Below are 22,825 nucleotides of genomic sequence, written 5' to 3' on the forward strand. Positions count from 1 at the left end.
AAACAAGACTTCTTAGATGGCCAGCATATGACCCTGATTTCCTACCCGCCTCTCAGGATGTTAGATTTAGACACTGGGTATCACATGGTCTTACTGCTGTATGTATGGTTTTTGAAAAAAATAAACTTATGTCATTTGACACACTATGTAGGGTGTATGACCTGGAGAAACAGGACTTTTTCAGATATTTGCAGCTCTGTGACTATGTTGGAAAAATTATTAAGGGTTATGACCTCGGAGAAACTTTACCAGTTATCAGCATCTTCTTTGGAGCTTATAATTTGGCAAGTCTTAAAGCTCTAATCAGTAAACTCTACCGCAGTTTGATTACATTAAAGAAGGACTCTACAACTTACATAAAGAAAAAATGGGAAGATGATTTAAATACTGTAATTACAGAGGACACGTGGACAAGGGCCTGGGAAATACAGCTCTCTTCGACAAACTCCGGCGCCTGGCGGGACTTTTGCTGGAAGGACTTAATTCGTTTCTTCATAACACCTAAACAGAAATCTAAGTTCAGTGCTGTCCCTCCCCGGTGCTGGAGAAACTGTGGGGATCCCATGGCAGCCCATGGGTACATATTTTTGTCCTGCCCACTTATTCTGCCCTTTTGGTTGAAGGTGGGAAAAATAATATCAAAAACGTTGGGGTTCAACATCAATTGCTCATTCACATTGCTGTATCTCGGATGTGTCCCAAATGAGCTGAATTCGGATGAGACCTACCTCCTAAAGATTCTGCTGGCATCAGCCAAGAAATCAATAACAAAATGCTGGTTACGCAAAGATCCCCCCACAATTAACCTGTTCATCTCAATTGTAGAAAGCATTAAACTGATGGAACGTATGACCTTTACTCTGAGGCTCCAGGAGGAGCTGGGAAAAAGACCCTGGAGAAAATGGTTGGACTTTGTTGAATGTGACAGTATTAACCTTGTTTGACTACATGTGAAATAGTGTATATGTTTTGAAATATGCTTGTTTTGTCTGATTGCCATCCCATGGCCTCTATTTGTTTTTGTGTCTGTTTATACATTTAAAATGTTATAAATAAAAAGTATATATATAAAAAAAAAAAAAAAAAAAAAAAAAAAAAAAAAAATTAGGGCTGCACGGTGGTGTGGTGGTTAGCACCGCAGCCTCACAGCAAGAAGGTCGCCGGTTCGAATCTCAGCTGGGGGGAGGTTCGAACCTTGAGGGTGGTGGCCTTTCTGTGTGGAGTTTGCATGTTCTCCCCATGTATGCGTGGGTTCTCTCCTGGTTCTCCGGCTTCCTCCCACCGTCCAAAGACATGCATGTTAGGTTAATTGGACACTCTAAAATTCTCCCTAGGAGTGAGTGTGCGTGTGAATGGTTGTTTGTCTCTATCTGTGTTGGCCCTGCGACAGACTGGTGACCTGTCCAGGGTGTACCCTGCCTCTCACCTGTTAAAATGCTGGGATAGGCTCCAGTTCACCCGCGACCCGAAATGGAATAAGCGGTCAAGATAATGGATGGATGGATGGATGGATGGATATAAAAAAATTATCCTGGACAATATTTAGCAGCTCACTTGAGTGAAATTAGACGATCTTCCAGCTTTACACGGAGTAAAACAATTAAAAGGCATAATGAACTCTACCAGCATATTTTAGATCACTGCTTCTCAAACTGTTTTCTGCTTTGAATGGCATCATTTTACCTCCCTCACCATTTAAGTTCTGGGTTGGAAACAGGTCAACAAGCCGTTTGGTAGCATTAAAATATGCAATTTAAAAAACACTTTCAAAGAGAAATTATTTGAAAAGAACATGAAGCATGTTAGACGTGAATAATTTCTGACTGCGTTCATGTCAAACCTTTTCTCATGACGGACACGCTGACTGTTTTCATGGAAAAGTGTGTTAACATGACCACTGAACGAGAACCTGAGAACCTCTCTGGATGTTTCCCCTGACAGGACGTGTTGGTAAATACATCAACTAGCTGTGGATTCATCCAGCCAGAACCAAAACGAGTCTCCAAGTTTTCCACAACTTTTCCTGTTTAGTCCTGCAGCAGAATGTGTCCTCAGACCCACATTTGAGATGTTCTGCTGTGTCTTAATCGTCTGACAGAAGAACATCAGGAGCAGGAGGTCTTCGGCGATGACCTTAGCCACGAGCAAAGACACCACAGAGCAAGTCTCTGGTGCTTTGGCTGACCAGGCTTTTCACACCAGAACACCAGCTAATTTCTTTCTAAAAACTCGAGAGTTTCAGCAACATGAAAGTTGTGCTTTATGGTTCCACGTTGCTGGAGAGGTTCTGGTTCCACGTTGCTGGAGAGGTTCTGGTACCACGAGGCTGGAGATGTTCTGGGTCCACGTTGCTGGAGATGTTCTGGTTCCACGAGGCTGGAGAGGTTCTGGTTCCACGTTGCTGTTAGCTAATGTCCTCCTATATAAGGAACATGATGTCCTGGATGGGCTGCAGATTATGGATATAAAACATTTTTACAGTAACACTGATGGAATTTTTCCGGCTCTACTCTTTGCTCTGGACTTCATGTTATGAGCAGCATTGACGCGTCAGGTGATTGACAGGTGATGTCATTTGAAATGTACCACCTGGTATGTAGGTGACCTGGGTTTGTTAGCATGAATCAAACAATATAAAATTTCAGTTTATAAACTTACATGCAACATTATTGAAATATTTGTTATATTATTATTATATTCTGCATGAACCATTACTTTTTTATAATTTCTTAAGAAGTGTCTCCACATACCCTAAGGGGTTGAAACACTGCTTCAGATGCCTGCTGCCATGTTGTTAACCCACTTTAAGCCCATATTCCATCATAATCTGTAATCTTACTTCAGGATGATGCAGTTGCTGATGGAGGCCAGCAGGTAATGGAGGTAGAACTTGGTTTTGTTGTTGCTTGGATCTCTGCGATGTTCCTTCCCAAATTCAACCAGTGCTTCCCGAAACCTGCAAGTTAAAGTGAAGCAAGTATAACTTTATTTATATAAAGAAAACTTAGGTTACCTTCACCGGGTGCGACTGTTTTTGTTCCAAATCAAGGCAAGTTTATTTGTGCACCACAATTCAACGACAGGAAGATTCAAAGTGCTTTACAGAAACACTGAAGCATCGTTCAACACTATAAACAAAAGAGAAATAAACACTGGATAAAGACAATATTAAAACATTATTCCAGCTTAAAGAACCAGATCCAGATCTGGACTCTAAATAAAAACTAGTCCATGCAGCAGAGAACAGGTGGGTCTTTAACCTGGATCTAAATAAACTGAGGGTTTCAGCTGATCTGAGGCTTTCTGGGAGTTTGTTCCAGACATGTGGAGCATAGAAGCTGAATGCAGCTTCTCCATGTCTGGTTCTGACTCTGGAACTGATAAAAAACTGGATCCAGATGACCTGAGGGTTCTGGTAGGTTCATACTGGGTCAAGACGTCTCTGATGTATGTTGGCCCTAAACCATTCAGAGCTTTCTAGACCAGCAGCAGAACTTTAAAGTCTATCCTCTGACGGACCGGCAGCCAGTGTAAAGACCTCAGAGCTGGACTGATGTGGTCCACTTTCTTGGTCTTAGTGAGGACTGGAGCAGCAGAGTTCTGGATCAGCTGCAGGTGTCTGACTGATGTTTTAGGTAGAACCTGTAAAAACACTGTTACAATAATCAAGCCAATTAAAGATGGAAGCTGGACTAGTTTTTCCAGGTCCTGCTGACACATCACATCTTTTTCCCTTGATATGTTCTTAAGATGATAGTAGGTTGACTTTGTGGTTCCCTTCATGTGTTTCTCAAAGTTTAGGTCTGAGTCCATCAATACACCCAGATTTCTGTCCTGGTTGGTGGTTTTTAGGTGTATAGACTGAAGTTCTGTGGTGACTTTTAATCGTTTCTCTTTGGCTCCAAAGACAATCACCTCAGTTTAGTTTTTGTTTAACTGAAGAAAGTTTAGACACATCCAGTCATTAATCTCTTCAATGCATTTCCCAAGAGCCTGTACGGGGCCTTGGTCTCCTGGTGACATTGTAATATATACCTGTGTGTCATCTGCGTAGCTATGGTAACTAATGTTATTCTTTATGACCTGTGCCAGTGGGAGCATGTAGATGTTAAACAGAAGAGGCCCCAGGATGGAACCTTGGGGAACTCCACATGTATTTCTTGTCTGTTCAGATGTAAAGTTACCTACTGACACAAAGTACTTCCTGTTCTCTGAATAAGATTTAGACCAGTGTAGTGACAGAGAGGCCACCCAGTTCTCCAGTCGGGAGTAATATATTGTGGTCGACTGTATCAAAAGCAGCACTGAGGTCCAGTAAGACTAAGACTGACATTTTTCCATCATCTGTATTCAAACATATGTCATTAATGACTTTGGTCAGAGCATCTCGGTGCTGTGGTGTCGTCTAAAACCTGACTGGAAGACATCGTAGCAGTTGTTTTAGTTAAAAAGTCGTTTAGTTGATGAAAAACAGCTTTTCCCATGATCTTACGTAGAAAAGGAAGATCTGAGATTGGCCTGTAGTTGCTCATTTGTGTCTAGATTGTCCCTTTTTAGCAGAGGTTTGATTACAGCTGTTTTTAGAAGTTCTGGGAAGACGCCTGAAATTAAAGACCAGTTCACAACCTGGACCAGATCTGGCTCCAGAGTCTTTGAGACATTTTTGAAGAAACCTGTGGGCAGGATGTCCAAGCAGCAAGAGGAGACGTAAGATGTCGCCCAGATCTTTGCTATTAATGGATTAAACTTGGTCATGGTGCTTAAACTGGTTTTCATGGACCAGTATGTCTCCTGAACCTGCTGCTGATGAACCAGCTGCTGGTCTGATATTCTGGATTTTGTCTGTGAAGAATTTGGTGAATTCATTGCAGCCTTGGTGGAATAAAGTTCAGGTGCTACTGACACAGGAGGGTTTGTTAACCTGTCCACAGCAGCGAATAAGACCCGAGCTTTATGACAAGGTAACTTTATTAATACCCGAAGGTAGATTAGTTTAGCAGTAAAGTAGGAGAGGCCATCATCTGTTAAAAGACTAACTGGAGCAGATACAGAAGAAAAAATGTAAATAACTGCATAAAAACTGTACGAAGAACCAAAGACCTTTAAATGAAAAAATATATATATAAAAGTCAGAAGAGCAAGAAAGGATGGAACAAAACGACTGCACTACTAACATGTTTCTAGAAGGCAGGTAGTGAAGCCCTGGATGAGCACACACCTGTTGAGGAGGTTCTCCATCTCATACAGCCCCATCTGTATGGTCTGGTCTCGAAGGGATTCTCCAATCATCAGAGCTACCCGGGCGTTCTCCTCCAGCATCTACCAGATAAAATAAATGTCACGTCGCACATCGGTCCCAGTAAAATCCACAGTACTCTATATTCACAGACAGGAAGTCTTTCATTCCAACTTTATTCAACTACATAGTTACAGCACAAGTTAGGGTCCAAAAACAACAGCCATCTGTGTTATCATGTCCATAACTGTCCATCAAACTATAGATGGCAGAACAGAAAATAGAAATATCTGTCAAGACATACAGAACAGTTTAGTCCAAATAAGTCCAAGGCGTAGCACTTCAAAAGACCAGCATATTACATAGACATGAATACAACATGTGAACTTTAGCCTGTTATGAGATGGACTGTAGTGATTTAAAACAGCAAAGTTATTGATGAAACAGTTAAGTGAAGGTGTTTCAGCTTTCCATTTGCAAGAGTGGATATGGTATTTAGCCAGAAGAATAATGAGGTTTACCATATCAGAGATGTTACTGACTAGACCTTCCATAAAATAAATGCTGTCAAAATAATTAAACAGGGAAATGTTCATTTTAGGAGAAAGCCAGCTGTGAATGTTTGCACACTGTATGAGTGAAAATGGTGCATATGAAGGAACATCTCTGCATCCCAGACTTTAATCTGGTGATTTTGGACAAACTTCTGCCCACATTCCATCTATATGTGGATCATCCCACCCGAGGAAACAAAACACAGCAATGCATATCAAATTCAATTCAAATTCAAATCTTTATTCGTCACGCACAAATTATACACAGTACAAAATGCAGTGAAATGCTTAGTACGACTGTCCAAGATGTAAGAAAGATGTAAGAAATATACTATTAACAATGAGTAAAAACTTTAAAGGATTTTAGATTACGGGGGGGGGGGGGGGGGGGGGGGGGGGGGGTAGAAATAGTAAAATAACATAAAATATGCATATAGCAAAAATATAGGATTCCAAAAAAAAAAAATAAATAGAATAAAATAAAATATATAAAAATATATAATGTATATGAAATGTAAAGAAAAAATGTAAACCATATATAAACATATCTGCAACGTAGAGAATGTAGAACATGTCAAATATAAAGTATAAATGTGCAAGGCTTGAGAGTCCGAAAGTGTCTGTGTGCAGAGGAAAAGTGACAATGTCTGTAAAAATGCCAACGTGTCGTGTGCAACAGTCAGCCGAGGTAGATGTTGTGTGCATGGAGTCTACAGTGTCCAGGTACTGGCGTTCTGGTTCAGGGCCCGAACGGCCTGCGGGAAGAAGCTCCTCCTCATTCGCTCAGTGCTTACTTTCAAGGAACGGAAACGTTTCCCTGACCGCAACAGAGAGAAGAGTCCATTGTTGGGATGGCTGAGGTCCTTCACTATCTTCCTGGCTCTGGTCCAGCACCGCTTGCTGTATACTATCTTCCTGGCTCTGGTCCAGCACCGCTTGCTGTATACAGTGTCTAGGTCAGGAAGCTCCATACGGATGGTACGCTCTGCTGATCGTACCACCCTCTGGAGAGCTCGCCTGTCCTGTTTGGTGCTGTTCCCGAACCAGGCTGTGATATTTCCCGCCAGGGTGCTCTCAATGGTGCAGGTGTAGAAAGTCCTTAGCACCCTTGGGGGCAGTTTAAAGTCCTTCAGGCGTCTGAGATGAAAGAGACGCTGTCGGGCCTTCTTCACCACGGTGTTAACATGACAGGACCATGTCAGATCCTGCGTGATGTGAACACCTACGTACGAGCCACCGGAAACTGTCCACTCTCTCCACTGGGGTCCCGTTGATGTTCAGGGGCTGGTAATTCCTCTCCTGCTTAGTACTGAAGTCCACTATCAGCTCCTTAGTCTTGCTGACGTTGAGGAGGAGGTTGTTGACCTGGCACCATAATTCCAGGTTTCTAACCTCCTCTAGGTATGCCGTCTCGTCGTTGTTAGAGATCAGGCCCAACACCACAGTGTCGTCTGCAAACTTAATGATGTTGGTTGAGCTGGAAGTGGCTACACAGTCGTAAGTGTATAAGGAGTACAGCAGGGGGCTCAGAACACAGCCCTGGGGGGCTCCAGTGCTGACGGTGATAGAGGTTGAGACATGGCTGCCCAACCGTACCACCTGTGATCTGTCTGTTAGGAAGTTGGAGATCCAGCGACACAGGAATGGGCTGAGGCCTAGGATCTCCATCTTAGTCGTGAGTGTGGAGGGGATTATGGTGTTGAACTCTGAACTGTAGTCAACAAACAGCATTTTCACATAATTCCCCTTTCCGTTGTCCAGATGGTTGAGTGCTGTGTGATGGAGGTGTACGATGGCGTCCGCTGTAGATCGGTTTCGACGGTACGCAAACTGTAGAGGGTCCAGGGTGGCTGGCAGGGAAGAAGTGATGAAGTCTCTGACGAGCCTTTCGAAGCACTTCATCACTACCGAGGTGAGCGCAACTGGGCGGTAGTCGTTGTGGCAGGCAGGCTGAGGTTTCTTCGGGACTGGAACAATGACGGACTGTTTGAAGCACGTCGGGATGACAGACTGATCCAGGGAGAGGTTGAAGATCTCAGTAAACACAGGAGCAAGCTGGTCGGCGCAGGTCTTCAGGACTCGACCTGTGATGCCATCTGGTCCTGCTGCTTTTCTCGTGTTCACTCTCCTGAATGCCTTTCTAACATCGTGCTCTGAGATGGTGAATGAGTTAGCTTCTCCGGGGAGCTCCAGAGGTGTGCTGCCCTTGGCGACGTTAGCGCTGCTAACGCTGTTAGCGCTGCGAGCTGCAGCCTCGAAGCGAGCATAAAAGGTGTTCAGCTCGTCTGCCAGAGAAGCGTCTCCACCCACCGATCTGGAAGATGGTGCTTTATAGTCCGTCATGTTTCTCAGTCCCTGCCACAGACTCCTAGAGCCACTCTGTTGGAACTGTGACTCTAGTTTCTGTGCGTAGCGCTGTTTCGCCTCCTTCACCACTCTGCGCACGCTGTAGGACGCGGTTTTGTACTCGTCCATGTTTCCCCTGGCGAGCCCCGTGTTATACGCCGCGGACCGGGATCTCAAAGCATCGCGGACGGATTTATCCACCCACGGCTTCTGATTCGGAAAAGTTCTGATGGTGGTCTTCTTAACCGTGTCGTCCACCAGTTTTCCTACAAATCCCACAACCGCTTCCGTAAACATGTTGACGTCATCGGAGCTGCGCCGGAACATGTCCCAGTCTGCGTCATCTAGAGCGTCCTGCAGAGCGGCCTCCGATTGGTCCGTCCAGCGTGACACCTCCGTCCGAGCCGCAACTTCCTGCTTGAGCCTTTGTTTATATTTTGGCATGAGGAAGATGGCGGCGTGGTCGGATTTCCCAAACGGAGGGCGAGATTGAGCCTTATAACTGTCCCGCACTGTAGTGTAACAGTGGTCCAGTGTCCTTTCACCCCTGGTGGGGCAGCTGATGTGCTGATAAAAGTTTGGCGCTGCGCGTTTGAAGTTGGCACTGTTAAAATCCCCCGCCACAATAAGCGCAGCGTCTCGGTGTTGTGTCTGGTGCTGTGTGAGTGCTTCATGCAGCTCGCATAAAGCAGTGTCCGTGTTCGCCTGAGGTGGAGTATAAACGGCGCTGACTATGACCGATGTAAACTCCCGAGGTAGATAAAAAGGACGACATTTGATGGTTAGTAGTTCCAGGTTGGGTGTGCAGGAGCGAGTGAGAGGAACAATGCTCGCGCTGTTGCACCAGCTACTGTTCACCATTAAACACACGCCGCCTCCCCTTGACTTTCCCGAGTCCTGTGTTCTGTCCATGCGGTGAACCGAGAAGAACTCGGCCGGCTGGATGGCATGGTCCGGCACCGCTGGGTTCAGCCATGTCTCGGTGAAGCAGAGGAGATTGCAGTCCCGAATGTCTCTCTGGAACTTTACCCTGGCCCTGAGGTCATCGAGCTTATTTTCCAGAGACTGGACGTTGGCGAGCAGAATACTGGGCAGCGGTGTGCGGTGTGCACGAGCTCTCAGCCTGTTCCTGACGCCGGCTCGTTTCCCCCGGGGTCTCCATTTCGGGTCCCGTCCTTTGTTCTCCCTCAGGATCTCCTTCGGCCAACTCGGATCCGGGGTTAAAAACGACGAATTGTGAGTACATTGTACACCAATGGAAATAAGAGTATCTCTAATGTAACAAAAGCACTCCATGATATCAGTTTGTCAGTTCCATGAAGTAGAAATTACTTTAGAAACAAAAACAAAGAAAAGTGGTAGGAGCAGTCGCGACGGCGGCCGACTTCGACAGCGCCATTACAGCCTATGATGCCACAGCTCCCCTCCCCTCGGCAGACCAGACCACAATCTCATTCTGTTGACTCCAAAGTCTGTCCTGCTTGTTCAGCGGCTGCTTGTAGACAGAAGGACAGCGAGGAGGTGGACTGAAGATGCTGCTGAAGAACTACAGGACTGCTTTGAGTCAACAGACTGGGGTGTTCTCTGTCAGCCACACAGGGAGGACATCACCAAGATGACCGAGCGTGAAGAAATCACCGTTCAACACCCAGCTGTCTCCTCTGCCTGCTGCAGAGACCGTCTGCATCTGGATGCTGGTGGTAGCTCTGTGAGCCACTTTCTCTAGTTTCTCTGGTGGTTTAACAACATCCAGCCACTGCTGCTGGGGGAGAATCTGCGGGGGATGGGGGTCCAGGACTCCATGGTCTCCTGGATCACTGACTACCTGACAGGACACAGTTGGTCCGTCTGGGCAGCGTCCTGTCTGACGTGGTGGTCCTCAGGGGACTGTGCTGGCTCCTTTCCTCTCCACCTTCTACACCACTGGTTCTCAGTCCAACACTGAGTCCTGCCGCCTTCACAAAGTCTCTGACGACTCAGCGGTTGTTGGGTGTCTAGGAGAGGGAGGGAGGAGGACGACAGAGCGCTGGTGGACTGGTTTGTAGACTGGACCGGAAGGAACCACCTGCATCTGGATGTCACCCAGACCAGAGAGATGGTGATAGACCTCCAGAGGAAGAGGACTCCTCTACCAGCTTACTTACATCTCCCATCATTCCTTGTAAGGCAGTCGTGTTAGCAGTGACTGAACCTTTAATTCTGACGACAGCCTCACGGAGATCTAATCTCCATACACTTAACATCCTCTAAGGCAGTGAGGATGGCAAGGATCCCATAAAGTTCATGTCGGATGTACTCCTACAAGTGATGGGACCCGACGTTTTCCCTACACCGCCTGAGCTGGAGAGAGCTCACCAGACTTCAAAGAAGCTGCGCTGGGCTCGGAATCACAAGCTCAGGTACCAAGGTGCCACCTGAAGAGTTGACCAGGATGTCAGCACAACACTCACAAAAAAGAGAGATGCGTTTAACGTTGTGAAGCAAGCCCCGTATCAGAAGGTCAGATTCCGCCTGCTCTACCCAACCCCGCTGCGAGTGACGAGTGACATGCTCACCTTCGAATCGCCTGATGAAGCTCAGAAGTTTTTCAACCAGACATTTGGCAAACAGTAGGACTTGATATGTTGCAGCTTGGAAAGTACTACCTGGCTGAGGCTAATCACCTGAACTCAAGGTCCATCAAACTCATCTCTTCACCTTATGATGCCAAGCAGCTGTCTTTAGACTGGAGGCATACGCACTCCATTATGTTTTTGCTAGACTAATTAATATTTTGCTGTGCGCAAATGTATGCAACTGGAACTTTTTCATTAAGCCAACCATCCATTGCTGTTCAAATGTATGAATATGTGCTGTTATCGCACTTGATGCAGAGAAAGCGTTTCACAGAGTAGAATGGGGATACTTATTTGAATGTTTGAAGAAATTCAGTTATGGCCCTAATTTTGTTAGGGCCATAAAATATTTGGTTGTGGCTTTGACAAAGGACCCATCTAATATGTTTGATGTCAACTATGGGCCTTTAATTTCAAAGATGAAGTCAGACTTACAAAGGTGGAACACTGTCCCCTTCCTGAACCTATATTCCAGGGTGGAATCAATTAGGATGATTGTAATGCAGTAAGGACGCAGACAGGAAGTGTGATGCAGATAAGAAGCAGACAGAAAACGTGATGCAGACAGGAAGTGTTACGCAGACAGGAAGTGTGACGCAGACAGGAAGTGTGATGCAGATAAGAAGCAGACAGGAAGCGTGATGCAGACAGGAAGCGTGACGCAGACAAAAAGCAGACAGGAAGCGTGACGCAGACAGGAAGCGTGACGCAGATAGGAAGCATGACGCAGATAGGAAGCAGACAGGAAGAATAACCAATAACGAAAGTGTGACGCAGAGAGGACGCAGACAGGAAGCGTGACGCAGACAGGAAGCGTTAGGCAGACAGGAAGCATGACACAGACAGGAAGCGTGACGCAGATAAGTAGCAGACAGGAAAAATGACGAATACAGGAAGTGTGACGCAGACAAAAAGCTGACAGGAAGTGTGATGCAGACAGGAAGCATGACACAGATAAGAAGCAGACAGGAACCGTGATGCAGACAGGAAGCATGACGCAGATAAGAAGCAGACAGGAAGAATGACAAATAACGGAAGCGTGACGCAGACAAAAAGCAGACAGGAAGTGTGACGCAGATAAGTAGCAGACAGGAAAAATGACAAATACAGGAAGTGTGACGCAGACAAAAAGCAGACAGGAAGCGTGATGCTGACAGGAAGCGTTACGTAGACAGGAAGCGTGATGCTGACAGGAAGCGTTACGTAGACAGGAAGCGTGATGCAGACAGGAAACGTGATGCAGATAAGAAGCACACAGGAAGTGTGATGCAGACATGAAGCATGACGCAGATAAGAAGCAGACAGGAAAAATGACAAATACAGGAAGTGTGACGCAGACAAAAAGCAGACAGGAAGCGTGACTCAAAAAGGAAGCGTTACGTAGACAGGAAGCGTGATGCAGACAGGAAGCGTTACGCAGACAGAAAGCGTGACGCAGATAGGAAGCAGACAGGAAGTGTGATGCAGACGGGAAGCGTGATGCAGACAGGAAGCATGACGCAGATAAGAAGCAGACAGGAAGAATGACAAATACCGAACGTGTGAAGCAGAGAGGACGCAGACAGGAAGCGTGACGCAGACAGGAAGCATTACTCGGACAGGAAGCGTGACGCAGACAGGAAGTGTGACGCAGACAAAAAGCAGAAAGGAAGCATGACGCAGACAGGAAGTGTTACGCAGACAGGAAGCGTGACGCAGACAGGAAGCGTTACGCGGACAGAAAGCGTGACGCAGACAGGAAGTGTGACGCAGACAGGAAGCGTGACGCAGACAGGAAGCGTGATGCAGACAGGAAGCGTGACGCAGACAGGAAGAATGACAAATACAGGAAGTGTGACGCAGAGAGGATGCAGACAGGAAGCATGACGCAGACAAAAAGCAGACAGGAAGCTTGACGCAGACAGGAAGCGTGATGCAGACAGGAAGCGTGACGCAGACAGGAAGCGTGATGCAGACAGGAAGCGTGACGCAGAGAGGATGCAGACAGGAAGCATGACGCAGACAAAAAGCAGATAGGAAGCGTGACTCAGACAGGAAGTGTGACGGAGAGAGGAAGTGTGACGCGGACAGGAAGTGTGACGCGGACAGGAAGTGTGACGCAGACAGGAAGTGTGACGCAGACAGGAAAGGCTTGGTGGACTATATGTGGCTATATGTAGTCTAACCTGTCTGGAAGCCAGGGATTATTAGCCCACAGAATGATTTCTAACAGTCTTGGTGTTTCATGTTGCAGTCAGGCTCATCTTTACTAAACCTGGACAGGTTGATGTGTGGCTGCTTCAGTAGAGCGAGTTATCACACCGAGATAAATATGAAGCAGAGCTGGAGCTCATGTCAACATAACACAATAATTTCACAATCCCCGATGATCTGGATTTGTTTCATTCAAAGACCCACAATACCAGGACTTACTGGTGTGTTCCAGTCTTTCCTCATGCAATCCACGGCCACCACAAACTCTGAATAATAATAATAATAATAATAATAATAATAATAATAATAATAATAATAATAATAATAATAAAAGCTGCAAACGATGTTGAAGGCCTCTGGTGCCACTTCGACTTATTTTGCCACCGTGCGCCTTTCGACATCTTCCATTCTTGCAGTCGTCATGTTGACAGACATGTCTGACATGGCTACGCTGCTTTCATAGTCCACCCCTGACGACTCACGAAGTTCTCGTGTGACCACGATATCAGACGGCAGACAGATGCAGACTGTCCATGTGAATGAGTATCAGAAAACTTAATAATCCCGAAGGAAACTGTGTGCACACAGTCGCTCCATACCAAATAAAGAAAGGATAAAGATAAAAATCACAATAAGAAAAATGACAGACTAGTTACGATATCTCTGTAAACAGATCCAGGATCAGTCCTGCAGTGAGTACTATGTACAGTATCATCAGTATCATAGTAAAATTTAAATGTAGAGCAGTAAATGTATAACAGTGGATGTTATATGGAGGAGTTGTACAGTGTGATGGCTGCAGGTGTGGTTGAGTGGAGCATTGAGGTGGTATCCGTCTCTCTCTGAACATACTCCTGTGGCTGATCAGCAGGATGTGAAACAGGTGGGAGGTATCGTTCAGTGTTGTCTTTATTATGGACAACGTTCTCCTCTCCACCACGTCAGAGAGTCCACCTCCATCCCAACACATTACTGGCTTTGTGGATCAGTGTGTTCGGTGTGTTTGCATCTGCAACCCTTAGCCTGCTGCCCAGCATGCAGCAGCACAGAGTATTGCGGCTAAATATCCAACGCCAACTTGCTCAGGGGAGTGAACTTGATGACGCGCACTACGTTCCTCATGTCTCGCAATTGTTTATTCATACTTTCAAATAATCCAATATTATCCTTATTTACGTGAGTACAAAACAATGCATATTCCATGGTTCTATGACTAACATAATTTCTTACATCATCTCAAACGCTTATGCGGTCAACAAACAATAACGCTCCCCGGCTCACCCCACCTCTACATCATCAAGAACCGACCAAGCGCCCTGGTGACAGCAATTATTTATCACCACTTACAACCCAAGTGCCACACCCACTTCCCAAACACCAATTAAGTGTGTACACATCAACAAAGTACAAACATGAAACATGTTTATAGTTATGGCTCCTACATTCCGGCCTCTAATTAGTCTAAAGATTAATTACATCACCAATGATATGTAGGAGACAAACTTATTGACAAAGCAACATTTCATGTTACATACATTTCCACATACATTAATCATGTAAACCAACCAATAAACCCAGGAAAGGTTACAATCAAGTCCATTCAGAAAATGACCACATCAGTGAGGTCTGAACATTCTTTTACAGTAGTGTATGAATTCATGGCTCATCTGCTTCCTGAAGAAGGCACACCTTCATGATTGGTCTATCCAGGCAGGTAGTCTTAGTCTTAATACGAACCTGTCGCACAAGTCCTCTTTTATCATGAATCACCTGAACCACTTTCCCAACCATCCATGAATTTCGAGGTGCAGAGTCATCCACAATGTCCCCAGGAACAAAGTTTCTTCTGGTAACCTGCCACTTTTGACGCTCCTGTAGTTGTGGTAAGTACTCCTTCACCCAGCGCTTCCAAAACAGATTTGACATATACTGGACTTGCTTCCATCGTCGTCGTGTGTATATGTCATCCCTCTGAAACACTCCCGGTGGTAATAATGGCTTAGACTTAAGTAGCAGGAGATGGTTTGGAGTTAGTGCCTCCAAATCATTAGGATCTGTGGATGCCTTAGTGATGGGGCGACTATTAATAATAGCCTCCGCCTCACACAACACCGTATGGAGACCTTCCTCATCAAGAATCTGTGTTTTCAGAATGGAATTCAGCACTTTGCGCACGGATCTTATCAGTCTTTCCCACACTCCACCATGATGCGATCCTGTGGGCGGATTGAAGTTCCATCTGATTCCCTTTTGAAGAAGGACGTTATTAATCTGATCATGATTCCACCTTGCTACAGCTTCTCTCAGCTCACGCTCAGCTCCAACAAAGTTTGTACCATTGTCTGAGCGTATCTCCATCACCTGACCACGTCTAGCAGTAAAGCGTCTCAAAGCATTAATGAAAGAATCTGTGTCTAAAGAAGACAACACTTCAAGATGCACAGCTCTTATAGCCAAGCACGTAAAAATGACTCCATATGTCTTCACTGTGCTCCTTCCTCTTCTAACCTCAAACGGCCCAAAACAATCCACCCCAACCCTGGAAAATGGAGGTTCATCAGGAATAACCCTGTCCTGAGGAAGGTCTGCCATTTGTTGTTGGCCTGGAGCAGCATGCAACCTGCGACAGACAACACATTTTGATAATATCTTTCTTATGGCAACACTAGCACCCGGAATCCAAAATCTCTGACGCAACATTGAAAGCATATGATTACGTCCTCCATGTCCTGTAATCTGGTGTATATAATGGAGAATGAGATCAGAGACATGTAGATCTTTAACCAGTATAACAGGATGTCTAGCTTCATCTGGCATAGATGCTCTTTCCAGCCTTCCTCCCACTCTCAGAACACAGTCTTCCCATATAGGATTTAGCTTGAAAAGATGACTACTTCTTTTCACACCTTCACCCTTCTGCAAACCTTTCACTTCATCCGGATACCTCTTTCTTTGACAATAAGAGATGATGGCTGTCTCAGCTGTGTCTAACTCCTCAATCCTAAGAGGACCTCTTGCAACTTGACCTTTAACAGCTTTCATTTCCTTTTGTAGCTTCTTTTCCAGCTGCTCTTTATCTAGGTCAGACTGAGAAAGTGACAACCTTAGTTGCTTTCTGCTTTGAGAAAGATCTACAAGCAAACTCCTAAACCTAAGAAGCCAGCCCATCATTCTTTTCAGACGAACCCATGAAGAGAAGTGATTGATAAAACTCATAAATGAATCTTTCTGCTCATCAGCTTGAACTACATTCATAGTGGCATTTGGCTGTACACCGGTAGAGTGACTATTGCCCCTCAGAGGACCATTTACAGTTCAGCCTAGCATGGTTTTGACTGCATATGGACCTCCATTCACTCTTCTAACAACTTCCCATGGCTCTACGGCCATAGGAACATTGATTCCTATCAATATGTCCACTCCTGAGCCTATCTCTTTAATGTTGATGTTCTTTAAGTACGGCCATCTTTGAACATCTACCTGCTGTGGAATATTACCATGATGAACAGGCATTGTCTGTTGTGTGAATATATTAGGTAGGTCACAAAATTCTTCGTTATCCAGCCCAGCGATTTCTAAATCAGAGACAATGTGACTGCTAACCACCTTCATTGTTCTTAACAGAATATCTGTTTTCCTCCCTGTAAGCTTCAGTCTATTCATAAGACTTTCAGTACAAAAGGATGTTGAGCTTCCAGGATCTAAGAAAGCATAAGTCACCAGTGTCTCATGCCCTTTCTTTGATTTTACCTGTACTGGTAATATAGAAAGTGTACAATCATTCTTACCGGCCCCAGTAAGACCACTTGACTGTACATTCTGTTTATCCTGTTCTTCCACGGGAAGCAAAGAAATGACAGATTCATGAAGCCTGTTAGCATCATCAAACAGCTTAGACATGTCATCAAGACAGGACTGAATCTTAGAAGCATTTTCTTCATTCTGCATAAGCTCTTTAATCACTTTTATAACAGCCCTTATGTTGTTAACCTTTGTCTTCCGATCTGATTGAAGCCTTTCCATTTTCATTCCCAGAGCCTTTACAGTAAGTTTTAATCGTCTTTTCTGTTCATCCTTTGTACCAACATCAGAACTTGCATATCCTTCACCTGGTTCCATTTTTCTCCAACAAAGCAAGAATAAATCATGCTAAATTCATATCTCTTATCCCATCAATACAGCCCATTTATCACAGTAACGCACACAACTGATATACAAGGTCGGCAATTAAGTAAACAGCATCAGTCCAACAGACATATGAAAGTCTTTAATTCCCTGCTAAACTGCCTACCAACAGCTTACTAAACTCACCCTTTCATTTGGTGAGCGGCGGGTATTTATGCATCTATATACCGTCAGCCTTGCAGAAGACTGTCTGTCTTAAACAAGAACTGCGTCAATGCTCCCAAGCATATAGCTTCAACCACTTTTCCACCACTAAACCATAAAACAATACAGCCACCTAATGCGGTTGTACCGCTAAACCTATCAGGGGAAATTGACTCGCTTTCATATAAAACACGTTTCGTGTAGCCATACCTTAATTCCATGGGCTGCAATGAATGAATCAAACCTGACCATTAATGAACGTAGGCTGAGACCTTCCAACCACGTCGATCCACTCATAGCGTCTCCGCGAACGCTAACTTGTCCACAAAGATGTCCCAGAACTCCAACTTCGTAATAATCCTACAGACTCTTCTTGATAAACTTTAATCCTTTCCAACGTTAGATGTTAGGTGTTTGTTGACTAATTATTGCGGCTAAATATCCAACGCCAACTTGCTCAGCCGCGGCAGGCTAAACAGGGGAGTGAACTTGATGACGCGCACTACATTCCTCATGTCTCACAATTGTTTATTCATACTTTCACATAATCCAATATTATCCTTATTTACATGAGTACAAAACAATGCATATGCCATGGTTCTATGACTAACACAATTTCTTACATCATCTCAAACGCTTATGCGGTCAACAAACAATAACGCTCCCCGGCTCACCCCACCTCTACATCATTAAGAACCGACCAAGCGCCCAGGTGACAGCAATTATTTATCACCACTTACAACCCAAGTGCCACACCCACTTCCCAAACACCAATTAAGTGTGTACACATCAACAAAGTACAAACATGAAACATGTTTATAGTTATGGCTCCTACACAGAGGATAGCACTGGCCACAACAGACTCATATGGACCTTATATCTCAGTTTGTGCGACAATGAAGCACACTGAGCCCTACAGGTGTGTTACCTGTGTGATGATGGTGGGCAGGCTGGTTTGGTAGAAACCTTCGTGGTCTGTATCCGGCTCCTGATCTCTCTGCCAGTCCTGGAGCTCCACCTGCAGTGCTTTGTGCATCCACTCTGATACACTCTTCTGTTGCAGAAAATAACACAAACACCTTCATGTTCGTCTGTATTTCAGCACATTTTACAAACTTCTCTACACTTTAGATTTTCCTGAGAATTTGAAATATGTGATATGAAGTTTATCCAGACTGTGCAGCGTCTGCTCAGGCTGGAAAACTTCTATAAAGAAGAGTACATAGCAGATTTAGTCTGGTTGAAGTCTCACCCGAACACTCTGCACGTATCTACTCTGCAGCTGTTCCAGCCCTTCGGTGGAGATGAGCGGTCCCAGGTCGGCACTCTGCAGCTCCGCCAGCATGTCGGGGTGGCCCATCATGTCCGGGCTGCCGGAACAACAGCAACACACGCAGGGACATTAATCACATTACACAATCACTACAAAACTAAACCATGGCTTCTTGACCTGGCTTTGATTATCCCATAGACTGATCACTTAAAGTGGAGCCTGAACAGAGAAGTGAGAAAAATGAGGGTTTATTTGAATGGAAAGATAAATGCTGTGTGACAGGGGAAGCACTGAATCCCTTTTCAGATTGTTAAATAGAGCTCAAAACTCACAAGAACACAAACATTTGAGAGAATAAGGATTGATTTAGCTTTCCTTTTACCTTCTTAGCTCATGATTTTCTTATGACAGTGTACAGGTCCTACCACCTGCTGATTTACACCACAAACAACTAAATGTAAGCGGAAAGGTGGGAAGTGGAGAGAAAGTGGGATTTGAAAGTAATGATTGGAAGTAAAACAGTCAGGTCTTACAGGTTTATAGGAAGTTCTGAATTTGCTATGATGTGTACGCCACGAGTCTCACCTGTTGTAGACGTGCAACACCCAGTTAAGCACAGCAAAGATTTCACCGCTCTCCAGGTCCCAGCTGCTAACCTGGATACAAAAACCACTTAGATGTGGACGGTGTCTCGGGCTGAAAGCATCCCTAACAATCAGGCTTCACCTGCATCGACCATGAAGAAAATGACTAAACAAAAACTAGTGAAAGGCGATAATCGAGGGAATCACGCAGCTGAAGGTGATGTAGGTCCAGCGTTTCCCCCTCATCACCGACCTGTGCCAGGTGAGTGCGTAAGCAGCGGTGGCTGGCCCTAAGGTAGGCTCCGGTCAGCTGGTAGTACGGTGGGACGCAGTGCTCCAGCAGGTGGCGTACGGTGTCCAGGTCAGCCATGATGCCGTGCTGCAGAGCCGACAGGTGACCCGCCAGACCTGGACCTCGCGTGTGCAGGTAGGAAACGCTGCGAAAGCGTGCAGACACCGCCTCCTCTAGTACCTGGAAGAAACGTGCTCTCCAACAGCGAGGTCGTCCAGCAGGCAGGGGCCTGCTGCTGCCTCCGGGACGACCTCTCTCTGCCAGCAGGGCTCGGTCCAGAGCCTCCTCCCGCTCTACGATCCTGACGGCTGACACAAACGGCGTGGGGTTCTGCTGGGCCAGGGCCAGAGCGCTGCTCACCACCGCCCACAGCTCCTTTCCTGCAGCAACAGGGTGGATGTTAAGAAGCAAGACGTCATTTTCCAGCAGACTTGTTTTATTCTGTCGTTTTCCTTTCTCCTGTCATTTGTTGCTGTTATTCTGTTTTAAACGACACTACTTTCCCCTTTAACTTCCCAGATTGCTTTTTCTTATTATAAATATTCACACACCATTTTCTTTTATCAGAATTAAGAAACACAATTGAGTAAACTACGTCTCAAAGACCTTCTCACCCAGGGCGTCCACCAGCTGCCCGACTCCAGAGAAATACTTGGCCACCAGTTCCTGGTCTTCGGCGCTGAGTCCACTTTCTGTCGTCCCAGCAGCCCCGTGAAGCTGCCAGAGGATGTCGTCCTGCCAGTGCTCCAGATCCATCAGCCGGGCGTGGGCCTCCAGGAGCCGCCGGGACTCCACCAATCGCTCTGTCTCCAACACCATGCTACCAACTACAGAAGCCAGGGAAGGGAGAGAAAACATTATTCTTTTAACTGTGACAGCTTCCATAATAATCTTGTGTTGTTAGCTGAGGTTAATGGCTGGACTTAGTTGCATGCTGCGTGCAAATGAGCAGAAGTAAAGACATTTCAGATGTGAAGCTGAACCTCTTTCAGACCGTGATTTAGAGCCAGCAACCAGTGGCTCTGTTTCTCGTCAGATAGATAAAATGTTAACATGTAAATGCTTGATAGGTTCTGGGTGTTATAGTCCAGGACAGAGGACATTTATAGGCAACAGATAGGCCACAACCTAACAACTTCTGGTCTGATAGACCTAGGTAGAAATCATAGACATGTTTACAACTTTATAAGGGAAACTAATCACTGTTTCATCTATAGACCAGTTCTAGATATGCAGCCCTCTATTTACCTGCCATTACCTGAGACTGTAATAAACTACTGTTTTTAAAGGACTGTTTTTTTATATAATGTGACGGTGCTTTCCAAGAAGGGATGAATGAATGAATGAAAAATACTTTATTAATCCCAAAGGGAAATTCAATATTGTAGTAGTAGTAATTTTTTAGTAAAACAATCACATTAATTAATTAAGGGCTTTGTTCTTCAGCCTGATAGCTGCTGGAAGGAAGGATCTTCTGTATCTCTCTGTCTTGCATCGGACTTGAACAAGCCTCCCACTGAACACACTCTGTTGTTTCGTCACGGCGTTGTGTAGAGGGTGTGAAGGATCTTCCATTATCTTCGTCAGCTTGTACAGAATTCTTTTTTTGATGATCAACTCCAGCGGCTCCAGAGTTACTCCAAGCACAGAACCGGCTTTCTTGATCAGTTTGTTAATTCTTTTCAAGTCTCTGGTTCTGATGCCGCTGCCCCAGCAGATTGCTGCAAAGCTGATTGCACTTTCAACAACAGGCCTGTAGAACATTTGCAACATTTTGGTGCAGACGTTAAAAGATCTCAGCTTCCTTAAGAAGTAGAGTCTGCTTTGACCTTTCTTGTAAATGTACTCAGTGTTGCTTTTCCACTCAAGTCTGTTGTCCAGCTGAACTCCAAGGTACTTGTATTCCTCCACCACCTCCACCTCCTCTCCCATGATGGAAACACTTCTATGTGTGTTCTTGTTCCTCCTGAAGTCAACAATCATCTCCTTTGTTTTCTTGGTATTCAAGATGAGATGATTGTCACCGCACCATTTCACAAACTGACCGACCAGTTCTCTGTACTCTGCTTCTTGTCCATCACTGATACACCCAACAACTGCTGAGTCATCAGAGTATTTCTGCAGATGACAGAACTCAGAGTTGTACTGGAAGTCTGAGGTGTACAGCGTGAATAGAAATGGTGAAAGTACAGTCCCTTGTGGTGTTCCAGTGCAGCTGACCACCATCTCAGACACACAACCTTTCAGTCTCACAAACTGTGGTCTGTTTGTGAGGTAGTCGTAAATCCAGGTGGTTGTGGAGGGATCCACCTGGAATTTCTGCAGCTTCTCACACAGCAGAGCAGGCTGAATCGTATTAAAAGCACTTGAGAAATCAAAGAACATGACCCTCAAAGTGCTGCCTGACTGGTCCAGATGAGAGTGGGCTCTCTGAAGCAGGTATATGATGGCATCTTCAACCCCAAGCCCATTACGGTATGCAAACTGTAGTGGGTCCTGAAAGGTCTTCACCTGCTTGCTGAGGTGAGCCAGTAAGAGTCTCTCCAGGACTTTCATGACGTGAGATGTCAGGGCGACTGGTCTGTAGTCTTTTGGTTCAGCTGGTTGTGGTTTTTTAGGCACTGGAACAAGGCAGGATGTTTTCCACAGCACCGGGATTCTTTTCTGGCTCAGGCTGGTGTTGAACAGGTGCTGGAGAATCGGACATAGCTGTTTTGAGCAGGTCTTGAGAACTCTGGGACTGACACCATCTGGACCTGCAGCCTTGTTCTGGTTCAGTTTCACCAGTTGTTGCATGACTTGGTTACAGGAGACAGACAGAGTGGAGGTGGAGGCAGAGGAGGTTTCAGGAAGTCCTGATGTGGAGGGAGATGAGGTTGTGTCCAGGTCCTTGACTGAGCTGCAGGGTGACAGAGTGGAGGTGTGACAGGAAAGCTGTGGGCTCATGGAGGGTGTGTGGCTAGTTGGGGTTGAAGCAGGAGGTGAGCTAAACCTATTGAAGAACATGTTCAGTTCGCTCTGTCCAGACCTCCATCAGTCTGATCCTCCTTTATCCCGAAGCCAGTGATCTTCTTCATTCCTGACCACACATCCCTCACATTGTTTTTCTGAAGCTTACTTTCCAACTTCTTCCTGTAGTCCTCCTTGCACTTCTTCATTTGTGTTTTAAGTTGTTTTTGTGTGGACTTCAATAACTCCCTGTCTCCATCCCTAAAAGCTTTCTTTTTGATGTTCAGCAGCTTTTTCAGGTCACTGGTGATCCAGGGTTTGTTATTGGGGAAGCACCTCACTGTTCTTGTTGGAACGGTGCTGTCCACACAGAAGTTAATATAATCTGTCACACACTCAGTCAAGGCATTGATGTCATCTCCATGAGGTTCACATAGGACGTTCCAGTCTGTAG

General features: G+C 45.4%; 1 protein-coding gene and 1 long non-coding RNA gene across 2 annotated transcripts in view; one reads left to right on the plus strand and one right to left on the minus strand.

Moving 5' to 3' along the window:
* exoc3l1 (exocyst complex component 3-like 1) overlaps positions 1-22,825 on the minus strand; it is a 44,067-nt gene that overhangs the window by 8,881 nt on the left and 12,361 nt on the right. Inside the window, exons 5-11 of the mRNA XM_041996828.1 lie at positions 20,037-20,249; positions 19,384-19,802; positions 19,132-19,202; positions 18,526-18,643; positions 18,202-18,327; positions 5,219-5,319; positions 2,840-2,956 (exon numbers count right to left, since the gene is read on the minus strand). Coding sequence (XP_041852762.1) covers positions 2,840-2,956; positions 5,219-5,319; positions 18,202-18,327; positions 18,526-18,643; positions 19,132-19,202; positions 19,384-19,802; positions 20,037-20,249 — 1,165 coding nt within the window. The remainder of the gene's footprint in view (positions 1-2,839; positions 2,957-5,218; positions 5,320-18,201; positions 18,328-18,525; positions 18,644-19,131; positions 19,203-19,383; positions 19,803-20,036; positions 20,250-22,825) is intronic.
* On the plus strand, positions 1,893-21,571 carry LOC121647428. The gene is made up of 3 exons (XR_006011844.1): positions 1,893-2,403; positions 9,232-9,233; positions 21,561-21,571. It is a non-coding gene; the product is annotated as an uncharacterized LOC121647428 (long non-coding RNA).

This window comes from Melanotaenia boesemani, chromosome 10, assembly GCF_017639745.1.
Source record: "Melanotaenia boesemani isolate fMelBoe1 chromosome 10, fMelBoe1.pri, whole genome shotgun sequence".
Classification (NCBI taxonomy): Eukaryota; Metazoa; Chordata; class Actinopteri; order Atheriniformes; family Melanotaeniidae; genus Melanotaenia; species Melanotaenia boesemani.